The following is a 25621-nucleotide window of genomic DNA, read 5'->3' as shown; positions in this document are numbered from 1 at the left end:
GATAAACAGGAACAAAACCTGGATAACAAAGCATACAAACTGCCAGGTAAGGGGCTATAGCACCACACTGCACACAGAAGGACAGAAGGAGAGCCTGCTGGCAATGCTCAGCTCAGGCATTTCAGTCCAGAGAAGCAGCTATACATGTGGAAGCTGCAAAAAGAACTCATCCATTCCTGACAAGTGACATAGTGGCATGTTTTAAAGGGGGGAAAATCAGAAGAGAATGTCATAATGCCTAAGAATTCAAAAATGGGTCTGACCAAGACACCAAAAACTATGTTAGTATATTGTACTATCAAACTATAAATGAAGATTCCAGAAATAAAAGACAGGGACTCTCACCGCAGAAGTTTCATCCAGAAGCTGCCTAAAGTGCTCCCTTTTCTTTTTGGTAAGTGCTTCAATGTGCTCATTAAAAAGCTTCTCTTTCTCCTCTCTTTCCAGTAAGGACCCAGATTCCCAGCGGTGATCTTTCCGGAGGGTTCTCCTTGTATCAGACCATGACACATCAGAAGAACGTACCTAAAAACAAAGAACAATGTGCATGCTTGGTGTGTGCACATGAAAGCACGTGCACATACATGCGCACACCCAAAAACACCACCAAGTAGACTTTGTGTATTTACACAATAAGAAGCTCAACACTGTGGTCAGGAATGATTAACTTCATCTGGGCTTTACAAAGGTAGTCACATTCAAAACTAAAATACATTTCCTGAAAAGCAAACAACCTTTTGACTACATTACCTCATAAAGGAATCCTGTGGTAAAAGACCACTTTACGTACAACATTTAGAAAGTAAATTGTTCAGGAGATTAGCTTACCACCAGGTTAATCAACAACCAAGCAATGTACATTTCTAGTAATTTAAGCAAAAACCTTGTGGTTAATGCCATTTTAGTTAAGAAGTCACCTAATACCTATTTTAGAACAGACACCTTAACTCCCAGTGATCAATTACATGATGAATAATACGCAAGCTGGGGGTAGTGGGTAAAAATGAGAAGCTGATCATCTTCCAGTTATGACCACTAAAAAGTTTAAACAAGTCTTAAAATGTGTCAAATTAAAAAAATGTAGTAATGAAAATAATTATACAGTTGGGGGTCAACCACAACATGAGAAACTGTTCTAAAGGGTCACAGCATTAGGAAAATTGAGCTACTAGCCCTAAAACATCCAGAAAAAAGTCCAATTATGCTCAGCATTTCAATGGCAGTATGTAATATTTCAAGATGGCTTTCACCAAAACCTATCTTAAAAATTGTTTTGAAGTTACAAATTTTATTTGTAAAACATTGAGCTTTGAAACTTGTTTTCCTATGCCAGTAGTACTAATACCAAGAATTCAATTTTTAAATGCTCCACAAATAAGAAATATTTCATAATCAATTTACAGAACATTGGTAATAAAATGGACTTCCAACATCCAGTATTCAGAAGAAAAGTACCATGTCAGACAGAAGAGCCTTGAAATTCTGGATTGCTTCTTCTCGTTTGTGCTGTTCTCTCTCTCGGTCAATTTCTTTAGTTTGCTCAGAACGTGCTTTTTGAACTTCTCTTTCTCGTTCTCGGAGGCTTGCCTCAATTCGGGCTTGCCTTTCTAGCTCCTTTTCCTTTTCTGAATCTAAATTCTGTAAAAATAAAATTACATTATCCTCCTTATCAACATCATTAAGATTTTTTTCATAAGTTGGGCAGGGGCAGTGCACACCTTTGGTCACAGCACTTGGAAGGCAAGGCAAGTAACCTATGAGTTCAAGGCCAGCCTGGTCTACAGAGCAAGTCCCAGGATAGCCAGGGGCTACACAGAGAAACTCTTTGTCTTGAAGATTTTTTCTCCCATAAAACACCTTGTCTACAAGTGTTCAAGTGTAATTTTTGCCCAGAACATTTCTAAACATGTCCTCTCAATCAACTACAAGATTCATAATTCCACCCCAATATCCAAGCAACATACACCCTTAAATAACATTAAGCAATGTAATACCCAAGGGTATAATACCAGGGAGTATAACTGTTACCTTAGCTATTTTTTCGATGTACTGTTTGAAAAGGTCTTCTCTCATTGAAGAACTATCCACCGCTTTGTACCGTGGGTCACTTTCTACTTTGTCTTTTACTTTGCTCCATCGAGACTGACTGTCCAAGTGATGATTGGATAACAGCTCAAAGAAATCCGATTTAATCTACATTTTAAAACAAGAGGGAGCAAGATGATGCACTGTGAGAAATTCTCCTTGTCTAAGTAATTAACAATTCAACAACCTACTTCTTACCTTAAACATGATCATAGTAACTTTTAAAAGTCACTTACTTGGAGGGCAATGAATCTTACTGAAAGAGCAATTCCCCCCATTATTAAGAAAAGATAAAACTCAAGATGCATACAGACTACTTAAAATCTGCCAAATTCCCACCTTGATATTTTAAACTATACAGACAACAGCATTTAGTTGCTTACAGCCTTTGAGTCCAGGGCTGCGTGTTTTCATACAGAACATCAACTTGAACTGAGATGCACACAGTGTTAGCAAGATCCAGACTTATGAGGTCACAGCAAAATACTTTAAGATGAAGATGGTAAGAATGATTCATTTTAAAAACTAGATGAATAATTTTCATTCATTAAAATTAAGAGAGAATCCAGAAATCACTGAACATAAATAGCAAGTTTTTATGACCTGCTATCAAATGTCTAAAATAAAAGAATTTAAATCTTCTATTTGCTTTAAAAACACAATATTTATACCTACTTTCCTAAGTAAATTATACAAATTTTTATAATTACAATTAGTTTACAAAAGTATTCCAGTGTCTACTTTTTGAGTAGTAGGTGCACATTCACTTTGTAATAAAGTTTAGAGTATACACATTTGTCAAGTACTATCATCAAATTCAGTGTCAAAGGCCCTAAGTAATACTAAACCCAGACCTCAACCCCAAGAGAGGTCTGTTTAACAGGGGAGAAAATGTGGGGGGGCACTTGTTTTATGAATCTCCACTGGGTTTTACATGTTCATCCTTTGATTATTACGTACTGTTACAAAAGAAGATAACCCAGAGTCAGTTCAACACAGGATTCCGGTTAAGTCTCCCTTTTACCACTGGGATTTAAATATTCTACCTTTCTCCTGACCGAGGAAGGAGGAATTAGAAATGGCATTAGAATAATCTAAGATGTGTCGCACAAGAATGAACGGATGATGCTTTCTGTCTATTCCTAGTATCATGTCCTCTCAGAACCACATTTCTCCTATCAGGATTATGGGAAGTTATGTTCTTTTTGAAAATCATTTGTAAAGTTCTAAAACAAAGAACGTCTGTATTAGAAATATTTTTGAGCCAATCAGCCATGAATTCGCTATTAAACTTGAACCTTAGCTTGAATTAAGAAACGCCCATAAGCCCAGTTTTTCAAGTATTAAAGCATTTGATATAATGGCAAATAATAAAAATTCACATGTCAACTTTGTATCTAATAAACCAAATTCCTAGGTGTATTTGGTAACTAGAAGGTGAAATTTACACTAATATAACACATGTACTTTGTGTCAAAAAAGATTTAAGCCATGGAAATTTATATTAACTTAAAACTCTTCAAACACTAGATATAAACTATATAAAGTAGTTACAGTTTTTAACATGTGTGATACATAAACAAATACTATAAATAAACTCTTAAAATCTTTTCATTGTTGGCATTACCATGACAAGCCTACTAAAGCTGCTAAGTATGAAAAAAAGTAGTTAATAAATGAATGGGATAAATAAAATTTACCATCAGCTTAACTCACAGCCCATTTTTTATCCTTACCACAGCAAAAATGGACTGTACAGCACAAACTTTAGACAGAAAAAATGCAAATTTCCTAACATGATTAACTCCACTACTGTTGCCTTCAAAGGTGCAGTTATAAAGGACGAAGTGTTCCCAGTAAGCAGCAGTAAACAAAAGCTCAAGCACTGGCTTCACAAACAAATGCACACTCCCAACAGGTAAAAGCCAATCAACTCTAAGGGCATGTTTTTACAAAATGAAAAGCTACAGTGAAGCAGACCCTAATTATCCATACCCTGCTACTGCTGCCAGCAGTCTTACGAATAACAAGGTGACACTTTTTAAAGTCTAAGATTAACCGAAACAATACAGAGGAAAAGAGATAAAATTTATTAACTAAATACCACAAAATGTGAACATAAAATCTATTACACTTAACCCTTGTAAATTCTCTGATGGTCTAGCAATCTGTTTTGCATTTTTTAAATTAGCTCAATCTGTCTTTATAATCTAGAGGATAAAGATTTTATAGAAGTCTTTATTCGGATTTATTTGCTGTCCTGTCTATTGAATGCTCTTGACTGGGGACACCACACTGTAGGGATATCAGGGGAAACTTCTAAAAATAACATATGGAAGTACCAGAACTTCAGGACGCTAAAGCAACAACAGCACAACTAGGAGATCCCCTAATACCAAAAGCAGCACAGGGCAGCTGTTAAAACAAAGGCAGTTGTGACCCAGTCGGAAAGAAGGCAAAATGTGACTGCTTCGCCAAAAAAGGCACCAAGCCACGTGGCCAAAATAGACAAGTATTGGCTAATACAAGTTATAAGAATTAGTTAATAAGAAGAGCCTGAAATACTGGGCCAATCAGTTTATAATTGGGGGGAAAAAAACCACATAGAATAAAACTGCAAAGTTTTATTATAAAATAAAATTCTTAAGTTATTCCAAACATGTTTATAGAAAATTATGTTATTAAAAAAATTTACATTAAGTGTAATCATATACTAGCAAATGATCGTTTGGTTTTTGTTAATTAAATACATTATTCTAAAAGTCAAAAGTAGGGGCAAGAGAGATGGCTCAGCAGAATAAGAGCACTGGCTGCTCTTCCAGAGGACCCAGGTTCAATTCCCAGCACCCACATGGCGGCTCACAGCTAAATGTAACTTCAGTTCCAGGGTTTCTGACACCGTCACACAAACATACATGCAGGTAAAACACCAATGAACATAAAATAAAAATAAAAAACACATTAAAAAAAAGAGTAGCAATTCATTTATGTGATCCTAACAGATATATAAAATACTCATGTAATTTCTGTTTACATGATAATTATGTACATTTCTTTTAAGAAGCATAATCATTTAAAATTATCTGTAAAGTAATTCTATAAAAGTTTACTTTGAAGCCCAACATATCAGATAACCAGAGTTCATCTAATATTCTTACTATTTTAATTGGAAGAGGTTTCTGAACAATGAGACTTGGGATGATTTCCCTAACAACGTTTCTTAATAGAATTTATAACATTTTAGCTTCCCACAATAGAAAGCAATTTTGAGTATCAGGAATGATGAGGCTCCAGAGGGGCTATTTCCCCCATTACAAAGCATACTGGAACACTCAGGAGAGTAGCTGTTTTGATGGCTCACAGTGCCATCTCCCCACTGTTCTGCCTCCACATGGTGAGCTCTCTATTCCTGACATTGCTATCAAATGACATTTCAGACGCATTAATCTTTAATAGCTGACCTTTAATTCTGAAAAGCAATAATTTATATGTAAGATACATTTACTGAAAGATTAGAAACTTACTAAAATGATATTTTATGTAATAAAAAGATTAAGAAGCCCTTTGAAATTCAAATGTTAGTATTTATAAAGACTTCTGAAATCTTAACACACTTTAGTTACCAAGGAGCATGTAGTTCTAAAACCTAGTTCCAGGTTTACCAGATACCTTATTTAATAGCAATTCAAAATAGTTTACTGAGGTTTCTAAAATAAGGATTATGAAAATATATATGTATAATATATATTATACCAACAATTGTGCAAAACACTGATCCAATTGCTTGTGCCTACAAACAAGGTTAGGAAATAGTATAATAATTAGTCCTCATTCCACCAACAGGCCACTAAGAATCAACCATCTTACCTTCTCACCTCTGCTCTTCGAATCTTCCTTTTCTTTCTTCCTTGCAGCCGCCACAAATTCATTAAACAGCGCTTCTCTATCTTTCATCTTTTCAATTGCTTTGAATCTTGAATCTTTAGCATGTTTGGCAGCAAATTCACTAAAAGTAGCTCTGTAAGAAAATGGTCAGTATGCTAGCTTTAGTTGACTACTTGTTTGTAAAACAAGCATAAAAGGAACACACCATTTTCCTAGCAAGAATTATGTGCCACAGACGTGTAGGTCCCAAATCTCAACAGTGACACACAGTAAGGAAAGAAAGAGGCCCTAACTGAAAATGTGGTTGGTGGTTGTATGCCACCAGCCAAGATCAGGGAATGTAATAAATTACCTTTTAATAAAGGCACACCAAGATGAAGAATGTATCTAGAGGCTTAATAACTCATCTACTACCCAAAAGTTTTATAGCCAAGGCTTGCTTCAAACACAATGGGATAGCTTATCTGACCGACTCTTCCTAAACTGAACAAAGTACATAGGGCAACTGATCTACAGCAGATGATATCAGGTAGGAGTAACGGTACCTGAAAGGAGAGACTTCATGAGGTATACCATACTGTTATATATCTTCAAGTAACTGCCCAAGGTGCAGAGCTAGGTGCATGTAACACAGTGGCCACAAGAATTTGTGCACTAAAAGAGCAGAGGAAGAAGTCCTAGAGACAAGATTTCCCCAGAAGACTCATTGAGGGGTAATTCCCAATGGGGCCTCAGACACAACCTACCTGTTGAAAAGCATGGCACAACCATTTTCTCTGCTGTAATCACAGCTAAGAATGAAAAAGCGTCAGGGCATGGTGGCACACACCTTTAATCCTACCACTAGGAAGGCAGAAGCAGATGGATCTCTGAGTTCGAGGCCAGCCTTATCTACATAGCAAGTTTTAGAACAGCCAGAGCTGAGTTTGGTTTCCAACACCTACCTCAGATGGCTTACAACCACCTATAAGTCCACTTCCAGGGTATCCAACACCCTTTATGGTCTCTGCACGTCACTGCACTCACACCCTCATATAGACATACACACACATAATTAAAAATAAAAAACTACAGAGATAATAGACTTTCAAATATGCTGAAAGAATAGTATCAAGCAAGCCCATAAGGGAGATAGTTCCATTTGCAGAAGTCCACCCTAGTAAAACATAAAAGTCAAGCCAGTAATTACACTGTCTGCTTAGCAAATGGAAGATATAAGAGTACAGAGTTTGTAAAATCCATAATGCTAAATATTAAAAAATACGATACATACAAAGAATTATGTACATAGCTTCAGGGAAAACAAACCCTAGACAGACATCCAGATACTGTTCTAAGAACCAATCAATGTTTTCAAGCTATTATAATTACACTAGAAAAATAAAAATCAATTCAAACAACTGAAAATTATCTTAATTAATAAGAAGTTTCAACACACAAGTTGGCTTCAACCCTACAAAGATCCACCAGCTTCTGCCTCCAGAGTGTTGAGATTAAATGCATGAACACCCAAACTAGAAAAAATGTTTACAAAAGTTAAAACCATTAAGAAAGATTAACTGAGTATGTTTAACATTATAATGGACACACTAAGAAGGTCATTTATGTGAAAGTGAGATCAGTAACAAAGGATGAGCCACAGAAATGACTGACGGTGGGGAGCCAGGAACTTACTAATACATGAACAGGCAGACCCCCAAAAGAGCCAAGAGTACATGAGGACATAAAATCACTAGCCAGAATTTCCCAAATTTAATTAAAAATACCAATTTTTAATTCTAAAAATCTTCGCCAACCCCAGAATGTCAACTACAAAGATAATGGCTCTAGGCTAAGGACATAATGAGGTAAAGGGGCAGTTCCTACAAGCCAAACAGTCAGGAGGTTCAGTTGGGGCTGCCTACCTTTCTCAGTCCTAACAGAAAGGTCAACTTGTCCTCTGTGCTATTTCTTTCTTTTAGATGCTGGCCAGAACCAAAGTGGGCTTTGACCAGAACTTCGGGCTTTCTTACTTTTCCTCTACAGCGTCTCCCCATCATGCACCACCTGTCTAACCACTATCTGATCTCTGAGCCTGCTCACATGGCTCGGATCTTCTCATTCTCCTCCTCCAGGCAGCTGCTGAGATTTACAGCTTGCCTGGCCTGGGATTTTTTTTAATCCAAAAAAACTATACTCAAACTTCAAAAACAGGAAAAGGGTAATTTTCCCATGAACACAAAGCATTCTTTATAAAGCTTATACAATGAGATTTACTCCTATAATAAAACACTTTCATGTGGGAAGGAAAAATAAGGCTTATTTATCCCTTTAAAAATCATGTTAATACAAAACTAAAATACACTGCCTTCTGTGTTAAAAAACAGAAAGCTAACACCACTACAGCCCAACTAAGCCACTCCTACCTACACTATTTTGAGCAACAGCAAACTCCTCTCTTGTCACCACCACCTAATTTGCTTGTTTACGGTCCTTATCTACAAAATAGGTAGGTAGAACTTGATTACCTCACTCACTCTGCCACATACACACTTGATTATGGGGGAAATACATACTCAGATGTGACTGGTAAAACACATACCTTGGATTAAACTTTGCTTCTTCCATCATTTTTTTGAAATCTTCCTTGGCTTGCATTATTTTGTTTTTCTTTTCTCTGCGTTCTTCCTCTGCTCTGGTCTTGACATACTGATCAAACACCTACCACACAACCCCCCACACACACACAAAAAAAAGAGAGAGAAATACCAATTTTATAATGCAGTCTTTTTTTTTTCTTTTTCTCTTTTTTTGGTTTTTCGAGACAGGATTTCTCTGTGGTTTTGGAGCCTGTCCTGGAACTAGCTCTTGTTGACTAGGCTGGTCTCGAACTCACAGAGATCCGCCTGCCTCTGCCTCCCAAGTGCTGGGATTAAAGGCGTGCGCCACAACCGCCCGGCTATAATGCAGTCTTAATAGAAAATTATAAAACAAAGACTCCATCCAAACTGTACTAGGGCCTGTATACTAAGTATAGATAATTAACAGTACATTATCTCCAGCAAATCTCACTTCAAAGTTTCACCAAAATAGTGCACAAGTATATGGCTCTCCATTTAGCAGTCTGGGACAAAATAGAAAAAGAGAAACAAAGAAAAGTTTCACAATTTTCTCCCATTGGTACAATATATAAGTATTTCAAACAGAGACATCCAAGCTAAACCATAGTCCTCTTGAACTCATTCTAGCAAAGTCAGAAGCACGGAGTCCATAATTTAATTCTACTTCAATACTTAAGTCTATTCTATACTATCTCCCCACTTAGTATCTGGCCCTTAAGAAGTTTGCTCCCTGTTCTAAAAGGTCAAATAAACGAGTGTCTCCTATCTTGAGGCAACATGATTTCTGAAAGCAGCATGCCAGAATAAAAACTGCATCTCAGAACTGAGGCACAGTTCTCTCTGAACTATGGGGGTTGGGGCTACTCCCCTCAATTACTAATCTAAGTAATCCCTCAGAGGCATGCCCAAAGACTTGTCTTCCTGGGTAAGTCCAGATTCTGTCAAACTGACAATATTAGCCATAACCAGAGCATCTTTGCAGAAGTGTCACCATGGGAGCCCACCCAGATGGCAAGCTGTTTTGGTGCTTCACTCTTCACCATGAGGCAAGAGTTCAAAGGAATCTGGTTTAGGACTCTGTCAAAATCAAAGTTCCAAAGGAAAGGTGGGGGGGGGGGAGAGACAACACACACAATTTAAACAAGTTATGAAACTAACTATAAAAGAAACCTAAAAAAACCTTAGAAATTGATGTGGAAAAAGTAAAATTTGAACTGAACAAGTTGGCTAACAATAGTGAGGGAAAGCACATTTAAAAAGAATCAAGAGAAAAGAACAGGATTTAAGGATGAGGGCTATGGATTTAGTTCAGCGGCAGAGCACATGCCCGACACATGGAAGACCAGGGGTTCAATATCCAATACCACAGAAAAAAAGGGAAGGGGGGAAAAAAGGTGCAAGAGAGAGGCTGGGGATGAACTCAGAAAAGTAAATCTGCTGCTTCAAAACAAAACAAAACAAATTTGGAGAAACTGTGACTGGGAAGTTCATGCACCATACAGAGAACCTAGTATTATTATTTTTATAAAGGTGTATAGTGTCAAACTTTCTTCTAAACACTTATCTCTATATCCAAAATTTACTCAAGCTTTCAGCCCTCATCATAGAACTTCCTTTTCGCAGTCGATGGCTATTAATAAAGAATGAGTAGCTCTAGAGTTCTCAATCCTAAATGAGACACCTGTATCACACTACTCCCATAGTGCAGGGAGCACTGTGGAAGAGGAATTGGAACTACTGCTAAAGTAGATGTTGAGGAGGAGCCAGAGGCTATGACTGCCTGAAAACGACCTGGTTAAGACCAGCCCAGGGCAAAGTCCAGCACAAAAGAGGAAGGGCTACAGGACTTACATAAAAATGAAGACTTCAGCAATTAAGGACTGTTGAGTAGAATGTCCCACTAGGTTACCTGTGATCCAGTCAGTGGCCTATACCAAGAGGATGTGAGCTGGGAAGCAGTCATGGCAACGGAGGGTCTGGGAAGAGCTGGGGTTGATATTATAATACATTGCATGCGTGTATGAAACTCAAAAAGTAACAATAATAGTGACAACAAAAGTAATGAATGAAAGAGAATTTCCCAAAACTGAAAAACAGCAATTTCCATATTGCATAATGTAATCTACTTGGACAAATCTCACTGGAACACCATCAGATCACAAAGGGTTGAGAGAGAATATACATATTTACTGGGTCTAAGGGAATCAAGAAAATAATAGGTAACACTACAGCTTCAAAAATATCTCTGAACATTAAAAAGCAAAGCAAAATCCTTAAGAAACAATACTTAGCCAGCCCTACAGTGCCAAAAAAGACAAACAAGGCTTCCTCAAATATGTAAAACTCAGTAAGTTATCAACACCCACCCCCCACTTCATTGTAAGCTAAAAAGGGATGAAAGCAGCAAAAATAAGTACAACAAAAACCACCTCTGATTGGGCACAACGAAGGTAGATGGAGCACAATTTTGAAAGCAGCCCAGACTACATGGGAATATCCATCTTAAATGTACGCACCAAGGAGGAACTCAGTAGCAGAGCATTACTCAGCTCATAGAACACCTCATCTACAGTACTACCCCAATGAAAACCAGACAAAAACCTCATGATGGAGCCAACCCTACAAACGGATGAAAGAGGCCTTCCAAATGATCAGAGTTCATCTCTGAAGATGACAGCCAAAGAGAAGGTGAATTCAGAGAGCTGTGGGGGAAAAGGTCTCACTCCAGCATCAGAAGGTCCATAAATACACATGAGATAAACAGAAAATGTTTCCTAAAATGCCTCTCGCCAGGCCAGTCTACACACAGTACCATCAACAAAACTATATGTACTGAAACTCTAGATTACCTTACCCTGCCAGAGAGAGACAACACTCCTTAAGTCACAGGAAAGCCTCTTTTCTCCTATCTTCCTAATCACCCAAGTATTACATAATATATTAAAAGTAACTTCTTTCCTTGAAGCAGGAACATAAATGAAAGCCTCTGCATCTCTGCTTTCTGAGTGTCAATATTACCACAACAGCCTCTACCAACTTTTTCGATACTTGAAAGAATTATATATCCCCTCCTTTAAGATAGTCCAGACCAATGAATGCTATGAATTACTGAGATGCACATCATAGAAAACAAGGGTTCTCCTATGCTCTCAAATAGCTCCTTATTCCTATCACGCTTTCCAATATACTTGGATGAATGTGCCCTATTTTAAACCATCATTTTCTTTTAATTTCAATTCATGAATGCAACAGTTACAATGAGAGTGGACAGGTTTTAAAAGTAATTCCTAGCTAAGTTCCTTTTATAAATATAAGCAAAACTACATTAGAAAAGGACTATACCACCTAGGCAGTTCTGGGGATGCTGGTAACATTTCTTTATCTTGGTAACTTACACGCATACATGTTCCTCTTGTAAATATTCACTCATCATTTTTGCTTTTCTAAGTGTTCTTTTTCTTCATAAAATAGTTTATGGGGCTGAAGGATGGCAACACCAGTAAAGTTTAAGCATGGGTACTAATTCAGATTCCCAGCACCCACAGGAAAATCAGAAACAATGGTGTACATCTGGTCCTCAGGCTCTGGTGGGAGGGAGCGGATGAAGACAAAAGGATCCATAAAGGTTACTGGCCAGCCAGTCTAGCCAAATCAGTAAGCTCCAGGTTCAACGAGAGACTAACAAAACTAAGGTGGACAGTGAGGAAGGAAGACACCCAACCTTGACTCCTAATCTCCGTTTGCACATGCACGCACTCACACATGCACATCACACCTGCATAAATACGTATGTTTACAAAAACACGAGACTATCTAATTATCATATCAATATCGCCTAGATGCACAATCCTAAAGAATCATGCTGGCAACTTGATCCTAACAGTCAATTTTCTGAAACTCTGAATTACATACATTAAAGCAATAACTCATCCAAATGTTAGTAATTATCTACACCAGAGCCTAAACTCCTCCACAGACTTCTGTGAAAACACCGTTTTATAATTTGTCACAACATATAATAAAAATTTCTAACCCTTTAGGATACCTTTCATCCAAAACAAGATTAAAGACAAACCATAAGCTAAAACGGATGGTTAGAACTGAAGGATGCAATTTTAGATTAAGACATTAAACTGAAATTTTTGTGAAGTCAAAACACAAACTTGGATAGGAAATTATGATGTGCAAATGTTTAGTAAGCACCTATTTACTTTATCCTTTATTTTTTATTCACATGCAAATAATAAAACCAAGTACTTAAGATATATATAACTTAAGTTCTAAATAGTACTTGGGTTTCACTCAGACAGAAATTTTAACCCCTAGTAATGTAAAAAATGTGCTGTTAAGTTTTCTAGGTTTTTTTTTTTTTTATAATAGTCACTGATCCAGACACCATATAGAAGAAGAACTAAACTGCTGCCCTTACAGAGTTTACATCCTGCAGGAGAGGGAAACATATGATAAACAATGTGATTTTATTTTATTTCCACTTATCTATTTGTATGTATACATGTGTATCTATCTGTGGAGTATGTATGTGGGCATGTATGCCACAGCACGTCTATGGAGAGCAGAGAACAATCTGCAAGGACTGGTTCTCTTCTTCCATCATGTGAGTTTGCAGATCAAACTCAGGTCAGGTGAGTCACCCTGCCAACTCCAATCTACTAATTTCAGATAATTAGAGCTATCAGTGCTATTCAAAAACCGTAACAAAACCACAAAAGGTAAAGAGAATATTGATACAAACTGATTATGCAAAGAAGTGTGTTGCCTTATCCGTTGTTGTGGCTATAATATGCACAGAGAAGAACTTTAGAGGAATATAGCAATGACCACATGTAAAACATTCCATGTCAAGAGTCTGTTTTACCTTAAATGAAATAGAATACATTAGACAATTTTAAGAATAGCAACTTAATCGAATTTCTCTTAAATCTTAAATGACTCTCGGCTACTATGTAGAAAAACTTGACTATGAGAGAAATAGAAGAAGAAAGGGGGCTATTTAAAAAATATGAGGCTACAAGATAAGAGTCCATCTTTGTGGTTTAGACATGTAGTATTCATGCACACAAACATTCCAAGTACCACACTTCCCAGTATTCACAAACACAGACAAACTGGCACACTGGTTAGGAAGGCAGTGAACAGTGGTCATGTCTGCTGGGAATTACAGATGGGTGTTTCTTTCTTAAACTCTATTTTGTTATTTTCTACTCTAAATTTACATAATTTGCACAAATTGATAAATGCAGACATAATTTCATTAAGTATAAGGCACATATGAAAGTGGCAAAAATAACCTTGTTTCTGAACTGGGAAAGCTTCCACACTGACCTAAGCACTAAGATGCAAAAGTATGTTGTGAAGTACTGTTAAAAAAAAAAAAAACAAAACCAGATGGAGGTTAAAGGGTGTGTGCTGTGATTCCAGCACATGAGAGCAGTGCAGAATGACTGCGAGCTCAGCCAGGCTGGGAGCTTGTTTAAACACTTAAAACATCAAATTTCATTTAAGTAAGTTCTCACTATTTTATTTCCTTTTACCTGTTTTCTTTCTTTAGGATTGAGAAGCAAGTACCGAGGGTCAAATACTATCTTGTGCAACTCCTTCTCCCACGTTGAAAAAGCAGACACCTTTAAAATAAAAAGAAAGCATTGCCTCATAATTAAGCAGAAAGGTCATAATTTTGCTTGAAATCTACAGGGCATCTGTTTATAAAGGAGACATTAAAACCATAGTGAAGTTTCCATCACTAATAAATGATAAGCAGTGGGAGGCTAGCAACAGCAAATTTCCACATTAATTGGCTCTGACCATTTCTTTGTTATAAAGAAATAACACACACTTCATTGCTCATTAAAATAACCACTACTGTGTGACATTTTAACCTTAGTACATCAGAAAAGGCCTTGAAGATTTGCATTTTGATTTCACACCCTTAACTGCAATCTTAAAAGCAATATTGTGATTTAAAATAGAATGGCTTACTTAGTCAAACACATTTGCGAATACAACCAAAGTTTCTTTCTCATTTAGCTTTCAATATCATAAAAGTATCGTTTTTTTCGCCAAAAGCCACTCTGAAGATAGTGGAAGAATCATATATACCTTACCTATCTGAAGCAGTCCGCAATTCTGCAACGTTAATACTCATTCATGTTACCGAAATTATATGACCCCACAAATGTTAAATGCTATTTTTACTTAAGGACAGCAAAATGCCACTTAGTTTAACATGATATAAGCCAAGGAAAAGGCCACTTCAAAAGTGTACACTAATTTAATAGCTTCCCTTATCCTTCCCACCCCAATTTTATGAGCACTAACCTTAGATTTGACCTTTTAGCAAGACATATTTATATTACTTATATAAAACAGAAATATCTCCCCCAAAGATTGTTTTCTGACCCCTCTCTCTAGCAGCATGTCCTTGAACTGCTTCATTCGAGCCTCCAGAGGGACAATGGCCCTTTCTCGGGCAGCTTTAATTTCAGCTTCCATGGCAGCTTCTTTCTCTGAATCAATGTCTTTATTATCATCTCTCCTATAAAAAAAATAAATCGTAAGGTGGTATTAATACAAATCTTACTAAGTTCTTAAAATCAGGGGAATTTTCAAGGCACTACTAAGCAGCATATTTTTGACTAAACAAATCATCCTGACGATCTCAAATAAAATATATGGCATAGCTTTCATTCTAATAATAAAATTATAATGCATTTCTAACGTTACAATGGCTATACTGGTCAAAAAAAAAGTTAATGTATTTTCTCTCTTACTCCAGTTAATATAGAAGGTGAACTAAAATGAAAAAGCTTTTCAGGCATTGCTTGCAAAATTACGATAGAATTAAATAGAATATATTTTTAGCTCTTGATACATAGAAAAAATTAGCATTTCCCAAAATATTTTATTATAAATTCTTAAAATATTTAAAAATCTATTAAGATGATAAAAAGTCTTAATAATTTCAAATATTTATTTTAGGAATAAAATTAAAGTGTCTTCTAACTTGGCCAAGTGTATGATGTCTGAGATAACACCTTACCTACTCGACATTTTTATTACTCACTTTCTGGGTGTCAAGCAGAAGTTTAAGTTGAAGGGCAGGTCACAGAGAACAACAAGGGCACAGGAGTAGTTAGGTGGGAGGGATCAGTAGGAAATAAAATGGTTCAAAGGCTTAGCTTACTTCTTGTTTATCCAAAAAATGCACTTCAGGGCTAAGGTTGGGCCTATTACTTGTATGTATACAAGGAGACTGTAAACATGAAATCAGGTGACCTCTCAAAACATGTGCACTATGAAAAAGAACTATATTTGTATATCTAATCCAAAAACTAAAACCAATGTATTCAAATGTATTTGAACAGATCTTCCTTCTTAAATATGATCTGCTAAGAATATAAAACTAATATTATTCATTTATATTCCCTACACGAGTTACTGCAAATTCAAAAGTATAGTATAGGTAGCCTATGAGCTACAAAGACTAATTAATAGTGACAGGTAATTAGCAATTGGGGAATAAAGGAATGCCTCAAAAAGAAACAGAAAACACCACCTATGACCTACAGGAACTTAGCAAGACAGTCTGAGACCTAAGACATGCACAAAATAAACAGGAAAAGCAATTTGCCAAGCAATATACCTTCTTACTTTACTGAAGAACTATTTAAATAGCTAAAGGAGTTCAAAGACAGCAAACAAATATAATAGAATCAACCTTTACAGAATTATACTAAATGTCACAATACAAACTATCACTATCTAGCTCAATAAGATAAGTAAAAAGAAAACTAAGCCAGGAAAAACAGGCTTTTAGCTTTGTACCTAAATAGAGAAGCTCGGGCAATCCACATAAAGGACTTCTTTGACATTCTCCTGATAAAAGCAGTTAAAAACCTTACAGAGATGTCTATAAGAACAAACAATTAAAAACAATCTAAAAGTTTAACATCACAGAAATATCTAAAAATATGGCAAATAAACAGAATGAATACAATCATTTACAATAATTAAGAAAACAAATGTCTAATTCTACAATTTTCTAAAAAGAACATAAAATAACCACAACTAGTAAAATTACATTTGATTAAACAATGAAAAGGTCAATCGTGAAAATAAGAGCTGTCTCAGTTGCAGATTACGGTAATTCTCTTTAATAAGACCTTAATGTAACACTGCTGCCCATAAACAAACAGGTATTTAAAGGAACCACTCTTCCAGGAGTTGTTCTACTCATCTTGCCACAACCGGGCTGCAGTCAATCTGTTCTTTTTCAATCAGAACTATTATCAACCAGTCCCTAGTAATGATCTCAAACTTTCTTATTTGCTGTAAAATAATAATCCCATTTACATACACTTTATACTCCAACTTTACTCCCACCCATAAAAGTAACATCACATTTTGCCCAGTTCTAGAGGACTATTCACACCAATGCTACAACCCTCTTCCATTGTCTCTCACAGTATTTCTAACTGAGTCCACTCCCCACTAGGAAATAATGACCAGACTCTAGGAATAGGCAGATCATACTCTAAGCACATATAAAAAAAGATGTCCATTTTTAATATCACTCTTTGAATGGCATTTGTGTAGGTTGATAAGAGAAATTTTATTTTTTAATAACATCTAGACCTACTTAAGACTGTAGAAATTTAATCAATGAATTCTAAAATGTCAGCTAGCCTCATAATATCTATTTGTATAACCAAGTATTCTGAACTCTAACAGAAAGGAAATCATCTCTACATTACAAAACAAGATTAATATCAGGTCCAAGAAGGCAATTATGACTACTGTTTCCTAGTCACAAGTACTACACATTTACCTTCCAATCACAAACTGATAATTTTATCAACTCTATACTCTAAGTCTACCTGGATATGCATAAACTATGTGTTACTTACTTCCGTTTTTTTGCTTTAATAGGCTCATCTTCATTCATTTCTTCCATTAATTCTTGTTCTTCTTTAACTGTAAGATAAAATTTAGAAGACTGCATAAACATTAGCAGATAACTACTGAATCTCAGCCTGGATTCCTCTGCTAACGACTACCGGAACACGGGTGTTCATGCATGAAAACGCTGCACAGTTACTGCACTCACTTGCACTCATCGAGAACTGCCACTTTTGGATGGACAGCATTGTTGGAGCCGGGTGTCCTAGCAAAGACATTTCAAACACTGTTACAACAGTTATATACACATATTCACAAGCTTTTTAAAAAAATGCAGTCAGGGTAAAATATCTACCTAACAATCACTAAGCCAAGTAAGACAATTCTACAGTTTAATTTACTTTGAGGTTTCCTACCTACCCCTTAACTTTAAAAGGTACAAGTTTTCCCAGTTTTAACTTTACAAATAAATAATACTCCTGATTCATAATTCATAGAACTTTCATAGATGCACATTATGCAACAAATGTGACTCAAATATAAAGAAAATGTTCCCAAAAAAACCCAAAAGCAAATTGTGTATTTTTTGGCACCATTCACTACTATGATTATAAATAACATCATCATGCCTATAAAGTAAATATTGCTGAAGGTGAAAAAAGAGATGGTAACAGAGTACCAGATAGGCAGTTACACTGATCTGCAAAGTACTTTAAAGCACAAAATGACAGAAATTATAAATGTATATATATACATGTATATTCCATGTAAAGTTCTCGACCACTTTAAAGACCACATCAAGATTTATTACATTAGAAGTTTTAAATTATTTGCTTACCATGTTTCTACATTATTTATGAATATGAGTTCCATAAAAACTGAATAAAATACTCTGAATAAACGTAAGTGTAATAAATATATAACAAAAAGTTATACACAAATCTTTGACCCAATGTTCTGAAATACAATCAGTACAGGAAGTAGATTTAAAAATCTCTTAAGAGATAGGATTTCTTTATTCAACAAGGAAGTTATTATTTAGTTCGAATGATTCAGGGGGGTGGGAGGTAACTATGTATGTAGCTGGTCTGGAACAAACTCTGCAGACCAGACTGTGCTGGATCTGAGATCTACCTGCCTCTGCCTCCCACATGGTAGGTTAAAGGTACATGCCACCGCAGGATTAGCTACTTATATTTTCATAAAAGTTTACATTGTGTAGTCTACAAAATTTTAGCAAAATAAAAATATTCTGCATAGTCTGATTATTGCAAAATATATCACTAGTAACAAAAGGAGACAAAAGGCTATCTAAGGAGTGTTTCAAGTGGCATTAATGAGCACTAAGCCAAGAGCAACAATTCCAAAATCTCAAACTAACTGAAAACCTTCACACAAAGTTAAGACTGTTCTACCAAACAAAACCTTATCCAAATTCTTCACATTTCTCACATTTTTATTGTATCAAACCAGAATAAGTCTATTTTTAAACATTAAATATTTTAAATGGCATTTATACTTCCATCAAAAAATAAAAAGGGGTTAAATCCAGAGCATGAGTTCCTAATTTAAAACTTACTTAGCTTCTTCATGTCTTCCAATCCTTTCTTATGAGGGGGCTCTTGAATAATTTTGTCAACATCTGCCCTTCCAATCAAATCATCAGGTCGGTCCCACATAGAAAGACGAGTGGTGGGGTTGTAAAAGAAGACCCGCTCATCGCCAGTCCAAACAACACACCTGAAGATTAAGATAAAATACCATTTTTCTCTATTACAAAAATGCACTCTGACGGCTATGTCTTTTAATGTTAACTCTCAGAAGACGAAAGGTCAGTAAGTAGTAAGAAAAGGAAAGATCCTAATTAATAATGGTTTTCATATGGCTTTCAGAACAAAAGAGGGCCAAGTAGCTACAAAAATGCAAACCAATGTGTGGTTAGAGTTTAAAATGTTTACAAACTGAATTCACCCAATTTGACAGCACTAAATTTTAAACTATTTAAAGTTCAAAGGCAACAAAAAAGCTAGTGTGCTAGATATCTCTATAATTTTGTTCTAATGACTGCAGAACCTGAAAAAGCTGTTGCTGCTATTGATGCATAACACACTGCTATTATTGATTTATTTATATAAGTATAAATATATACACATATATAATTTGAGTTTTGTCAATTTTGGAAAAAGTATCCCAGTTTACTGCATTGAGTCGCCATTGTACAGAAATTAACAACCATATTGGTCTCAAAATGTTGAACTTAATTTTTCTTTCCATTTGTTCAGGGGTAACACACTGTATTAAATATATAAGGTCTTATCTACATGGGTTTGATTACAAAAACTAATATTCTCTAAATAATAAAAAAACTAACACCATAAAAACTCTACAGCTTAAAAAGCAAGTCACAGTACCCAATAAATTCTTAGTATTTCTTAATAAAGCAAAATTACATATCAAATGCAAACATGATCTAATTATAGGTGATATAAAATATAAAGAACTACACTAGAACCCCACAAACCACTACAGTCCATTAATCCTATTTTTACAATTAGAAAATTCAAGTCATAACAAAAATCAAGCATAAGAAAGGATTTATAAGTTTCATAATAAATATATAGAAGTACAGTGAGTCAAAATTTACAGAGGCAACTATAAGGAAGTAAGTAGCCATTTATGCCCCTTTACAAGTTCTAGTCTGATGATAGTTTGTATAAGAGCAGACAGCCAAAAGTCCAAAGGAAACCAGATCTCTCTAGACAATCAAAAATTAACAACTGTCAAGCTCAAAGTGACCTGGACATTGAAATGAGAAAAGGATCCTATGGTGAAATAATCAGATTCCACAGTAACAACTAAATTTCATGGGATAAAGAAAACTGTATCTGAAATTAATGAAAAAAAAACCAGCTGTTTTCAGAGAAGAAATAGAAACAATTTTAAAGATAAACAGGAAATTGATTAACTGAAACTGGGGTTGGAGAGATGGCTCAGCAATTAAAAGCACTGACTCCTCTTCCAGAGGCACCTGGTTCAATTAGCAGCACTACATGGCAGTTCACAGGTAACTCTTTTTTCAATGGCTCCAATGCCCTCCTCTGGTCTCCCTGGGTACTACACACATGATGCATGGGGAGACAGACACACATGAAGACAAAACACACACACATAATATTTCCAAAGGCTTATATAAAGGACAGACTTCGCTCATACAGGTAAACCTCAAACAAAATAACTTCAAAACACCTGGCCTAGATAGGACCAGCTGTTAAAGTACAAAAATCACGATAACTAGGGATGGGAGAAAGAAATGACAAAACTTCTCTGAGCGAACTTTAATCCTTACCAAGAGCCCCACAATCCAAAATATGAAGGAACATCATTAAGGTTCTGGGAAAAGAAATTACCAACGAGAACTTCACATCCTACAGAACCAAAAGGGGGAAGAATTTTAAAGAAAAGGGACTAAGAGGTTCCAACCCAGAAGACCAGATTGAAAAGGAACGTTCTCCATGCTGATAACTCAACAAAGCCTGTGTCTTAAGCAATGAAGGCAGGAATTGTCAATACAAAGTATCATCATCTTCTTAAGTTCTTTGAAATTCTATTTGCCTGATGGAATTTTAATGCACACAGCAGTTCTATGTAAGATAACTAAGACATAAGCCAGGGTGTACAGGTTTAAAGGGCCCTGCCCTGCAGGGTTTATCCATAACAGAATGGGGAAGTTACATATGGGTGCTATAATTCCTGAAGTAACGACTGAAGACAAAAGAGATGCCCTCAAAAAGCCATTAAGTTAAACAGAATGCTAAACAAATCAAATATAAATTAAGAGAGAACAGAGGAACAGAAGGTTAGAAAAGAAAACCAGTAAATAATTATATCTCAAATTCAATGCTATCAAAATTTACATTAACTGTTAATAGTTTCATTATACCAAATAAAAGCAAGAACTGACAGAGTAGATTTTAAATGACATTGTAAGCTGTTTGTATAAACCATAGCAAAATTGAAATATAAAAATATATCCAGCCGGGTGGTAGTAGCACATGCCTTTAATCCCAGCACAAAGACAGGCCAACCTCTGGGTTTGAATTGTAATATAAATATCTGTTTTCTGATGTTCTTAGGCAACTCCTGTGAAAAGGTCATTAGACTACCAAAAGAGGTCGCAACCCATGTGTTAAGAACCTCTAACTTAAGGGATGCAGACTACTGGTACGGAAGATGTGAATGGGAGTCTGAGCAGACTGGTGGTGGTGGGGAGGCCGTAGACCCAGAATGCTTAAACCCCTCACCTACTACCTTGTTTTCAGATCTGCCCTGCTCAGTCCCTCCCCACCCTCAACCTCAAGCTTTAACCCCCTTAAAAAAAAGTCTTAAAAGGTCAATTGGGGGGAGGGGGGATACAACCCTACAGATAAAAATCATAAGAAAAACAGTTAAGGGTTTGGAGGGAGACTAGATTCAAATGTCTAGACATATAAATTACAACTGTTTCACAACAGAAAAAATAAAGAAGCAATAATTACAAAAGTCTAAAGGAATGTTCAACTATTCCAAGAACAGGTCCACATGTGAGCGTGAAGCCCCAAATGTATGAGGTTGGTTACCAGTTTTATCATGATAAACCAAACTCAGGAGCATGCGTATTAAATACAGACTATTTTTATAACTCTGATTTTATATAGAAACATTTTGCATAATTACTTTTAAATGAGTTTATTAAGTTTATTAAATCAGTGAATAATATATGTAGAAAACCATACCTAGGGTCTTTAAAACACATTTTTACTACAAGCCTTAGTGATATTCCCTACATACAAAATCACAAAAGCGTAAACTGCCTTAGCAAGTACATGAGATAGAGTTAATTACACTAAAGGCAGTGTCAGTACTGATATTGTGGCCCGTGTGAGAAAGGCAAATAGTACAGTTATGCTGCCCTCATTGAGAAACAGGAACTCAGTACGATGTGAGACAGATGATGCATTCAGAAAAATGGCGCTATAAAACTCAGTGGCACGAAATGGTATGAAGTCACATTGTACCTTTAAATATGAGTCTTCAACCTAAATCTACCACAGTATTTTTAAAGTCAGAATTCAACAGCAGCACTATCCCAAGATTTAACACCGTGACTTATAAATGTCACTGCTCACAAAAATGAACTAGGTCTCCTTGGAAAAATAGCTAAACCCAAAACCAGAAATACAGAAAGACAAGCCTCAACATCTTGTCACAACAGAAAGAAACAGAAATATGAAAGAATCAAATCAGGAGTGATTTAAGAACCAGAGATGAGCTATCAGTAAAGATAATACCTCCACCAGAAGAAACATAAGGACATTTAAGTCAACTATTCTGGAACTGCTAAATACTTTCTAATACAGTCTGTCCCCTTAAGATAGCAATGCTAATGAGGGTCTCTCTCCACAGATATTTCCATTAATAAAGTAGAAAAGGAGCTAATACAAGGACATACCACTGTCATCCCTTAATAACATAGAATCTAGTCTAGGGATGTCATTGCCCTCAAGATCTGCTTGCTATTTTGTGGGAAATTCAAAAAGAAAAGAACCTATTTAACATTATCTCACAGACATGGTTTTTAAACACAGATGCTGGGTCACCACAGGGGAAAAAAAATGGAGGGGGGGCAGCAGAGAGGGACAGGGACAAAAGTAGCAACAAAAATAAGTTGTGAAAGACTCTATGTAATAGTACAAAGCCTCAAGAAGAAACAAGTAGCCACAGTACTGCAGTGGATATGGGTTAAATAAGTGAGAAGGAACAGAGGAAGAAACACTAATGTGGCAGAGGAAGAAAGGGAAAAACCACACCCAAGAAGCAAAAAACAAGCCCAAGAAGAGTAAGGAGATTATTCCATAATTGGATTATAAGTTGTAATTTTACAGATTTCTGTAATAATCACATAGTGGGAATCTACATATGCATAATTATATGTACATAGAAATAAATTTAAAACATTAAATAATAAAAAGCAGGCTCAAGATTTCACAGTGGTTCAAATACACAACTATAAGGACACGACCATAAAGGGAAGAAGATATTTGTTTGGTCATTATGGAAAATATTTGTGCCAACTGAATTTTAGGTCTGCATACCCCAACTATAACAAACAAGAATCAAAATATTGAACAGTTAAAAAAATATGACCTATACTTTTAAACCCTATTTTCTTCCCACAGAAGTCATTTAAGAATCAAGTAAAATAAATAAAATTCCTCAGTTAAGTACATACCATGGAGTACCAGGAATAGGAGTAGTAGCTACTGGCTTTGCCTTCTGGGCAGCCTTTTCTTCTTCAGTCATCTCTTCTTCTTTGGGCTCCTAAGAGAAATAGTATTTTATTTAATAAATAGTACACGACAAATGAAAAATAAAGTATCATCACAAATACCTCAAATGGAAACTAACCCAAGACCTATTGTAAGAACTGTAAGATTCTGGGTAGGAATTTCTATAAAGTTATACATCCTTGTTCTACATTAAGAGCTGAATCTCACTTCAGCAGAAACGAGCAGCAGCAACTAGCCCTATATCACAGACTAGCCATGTGCTTACAACAGAAATAACTAGAGAAAACTAGGAGACCTCTTCCTTTAACATGGTTTCTTACTTCTTCTAACTTTTGTAGTACTGAAACATGGCTATCATTGTCATCTTAGAGAATGAAAGAAGCTCCACAAACCAGAACTCAAGATTACAAAGGGACCACTCCACACTAAGTGGACAGTGGGGAGGACAGATGAAATACACTCAGCATTCTTCAAACAGTAAATTGTACTTCTAACTTTAACATGAACCAGTCTGCAGGTCAAGAGGCTGGAGATTAGTTTCAACCTTTAGGTCAAAACCTTACCGTTCAATGGACCTCAGTTAAGTATAAAAAGGAAAGGGCTGGAGAGATAGCTCAGCTGTTAGGAATATGTACTGCTCTTCCCAAGGCCCTGAGATCAGTTCCCAGATCAAGCAATTTACACTGCCTGTAACTACAGATCCAAGGATCTGACACCTACTCTCTTCTGGCCTCCAAGGGTATCCACACATATATACAATGAAAACACACCCACACTTTAAAACAAAAATTATTATACCTAAAATATTAATGAACCTTTTAAAGGGAAAAATATTAGAAACTTCAAAGAACCCCAAAATTTCAAAAGTCAAATTTGAAACTGTTTTAATATCCATCAAATACATGTTCAGTTTTGTGTAGATACTACAAACAACACAGGTTGGCCCCCAGTTTAGCATGCCTTGGCCCTTTACCTCCTTTATCTCCTTTATAGGTTCCTCCTTAGGATCTTCCTCCTCTGTCTCCATTGGCAGTGGTTCTTCAGATGCCTCCTTAATTGGCTCTTTAATCTTCTCATCTAATTTTTCTGTTAAATAACTAAGACAATGTCATTCAACAGTTTTCTGTAATTTTTAAAAGAACTTGCAGAGTAAGCAGTTGAGATGCTCTATTTCTAAATGATAACCATACACATAAAATGCACTTCTTGGTACTATCTCTTAATATAATTAGAAAACTCTTTAACCTGCTGACTTCAAGAAAACATATTCTCAGGTCATGTCTATCGCCTGCAGCAACTACCCATAAAATACTGAACTATGCTGCGGAGAAGCAAGGACTCATAACACGCAGCATTATAAACCTGCTACATACTAAATGCCAAAGACCTAAATTTTGTTAATCAGTGTTATCAGTCTCCATAAGGACAATCTAATTATACAATGCTTCATAACTGAAAAATGTGTAATATGCATGAACATTTAAAAAATATTTTGTAGTTTACAAAATATGAATTCCAAATAGCTACTTGTTACAGTTCATACTACGTCCTAAGCCACAAACAACTATACCTTTTTCCTTCAGTTCTTGGGGCTTTTCCCATGTTGATTCTAGTGTTCTATTATTGTAATAGTACGTCTTCCCATCTGCCGTTTTATATTCAGTCCACTCAGAAACTGCTGTTGCTCCAGCTAATGTAGCAGGTGAAGCTGCAATAGCAACCTGGGGATGTATCATGGGTACTATAGGAGGGGCCATTCCTGGTAATACACCTAAAAAAGAATAATAAAAAGTTAGATCCAACTACTAA

The 25621-nt window shown here is 35.9% G+C and overlaps 1 protein-coding gene across 5 annotated transcripts in view; it reads right to left on the bottom strand.

Moving 5' to 3' along the window:
• Positions 1-25621, bottom strand: part of LOC121442247 (transcription elongation regulator 1) — a 49383-nt gene that overhangs the window by 4073 nt on the left and 19689 nt on the right. For 3 of the 5 annotated variants that reach the window (XM_041643715.1, XM_041643717.1, XM_041643719.1), the window contains 14 exons: positions 25383-25583; positions 24786-24898; positions 23755-23843; positions 19066-19226; positions 17695-17751; positions 17495-17561; positions 16413-16463; positions 14988-15123; positions 14123-14212; positions 8552-8670; positions 5953-6103; positions 2029-2193; positions 1456-1638; positions 346-525 (listed from right to left, as the gene is read on the bottom strand). In XM_041643715.1, the coding sequence (XP_041499649.1) occupies positions 346-525; positions 1456-1638; positions 2029-2193; positions 5953-6103; positions 8552-8670; positions 14123-14212; positions 14988-15123; positions 16413-16463; positions 17495-17561; positions 17695-17751; positions 19066-19226; positions 23755-23843; positions 24786-24898; positions 25383-25583 (1763 nt within the window). The remainder of the gene's footprint in view (positions 1-345; positions 526-1455; positions 1639-2028; positions 2194-5952; positions 6104-8551; positions 8671-14122; positions 14213-14987; positions 15124-16412; positions 16464-17494; positions 17562-17694; positions 17752-19065; positions 19227-23754; positions 23844-24785; positions 24899-25382; positions 25584-25621) is intronic. The other 2 variants (XM_041643716.1, XM_041643718.1) reach the window with 1 other exon arrangement.

This window comes from Microtus oregoni, unplaced genomic scaffold, assembly GCF_018167655.1.
Source record: "Microtus oregoni isolate MIOR12 unplaced genomic scaffold, Mior012 000088F_ref0000325, whole genome shotgun sequence".
Taxonomy (NCBI): domain Eukaryota; kingdom Metazoa; phylum Chordata; class Mammalia; order Rodentia; family Cricetidae; genus Microtus; species Microtus oregoni.
The sequence above is the reverse complement of the archived record's forward strand: the minus strand, read 5'-3'. Positions and strand labels throughout refer to the sequence as shown.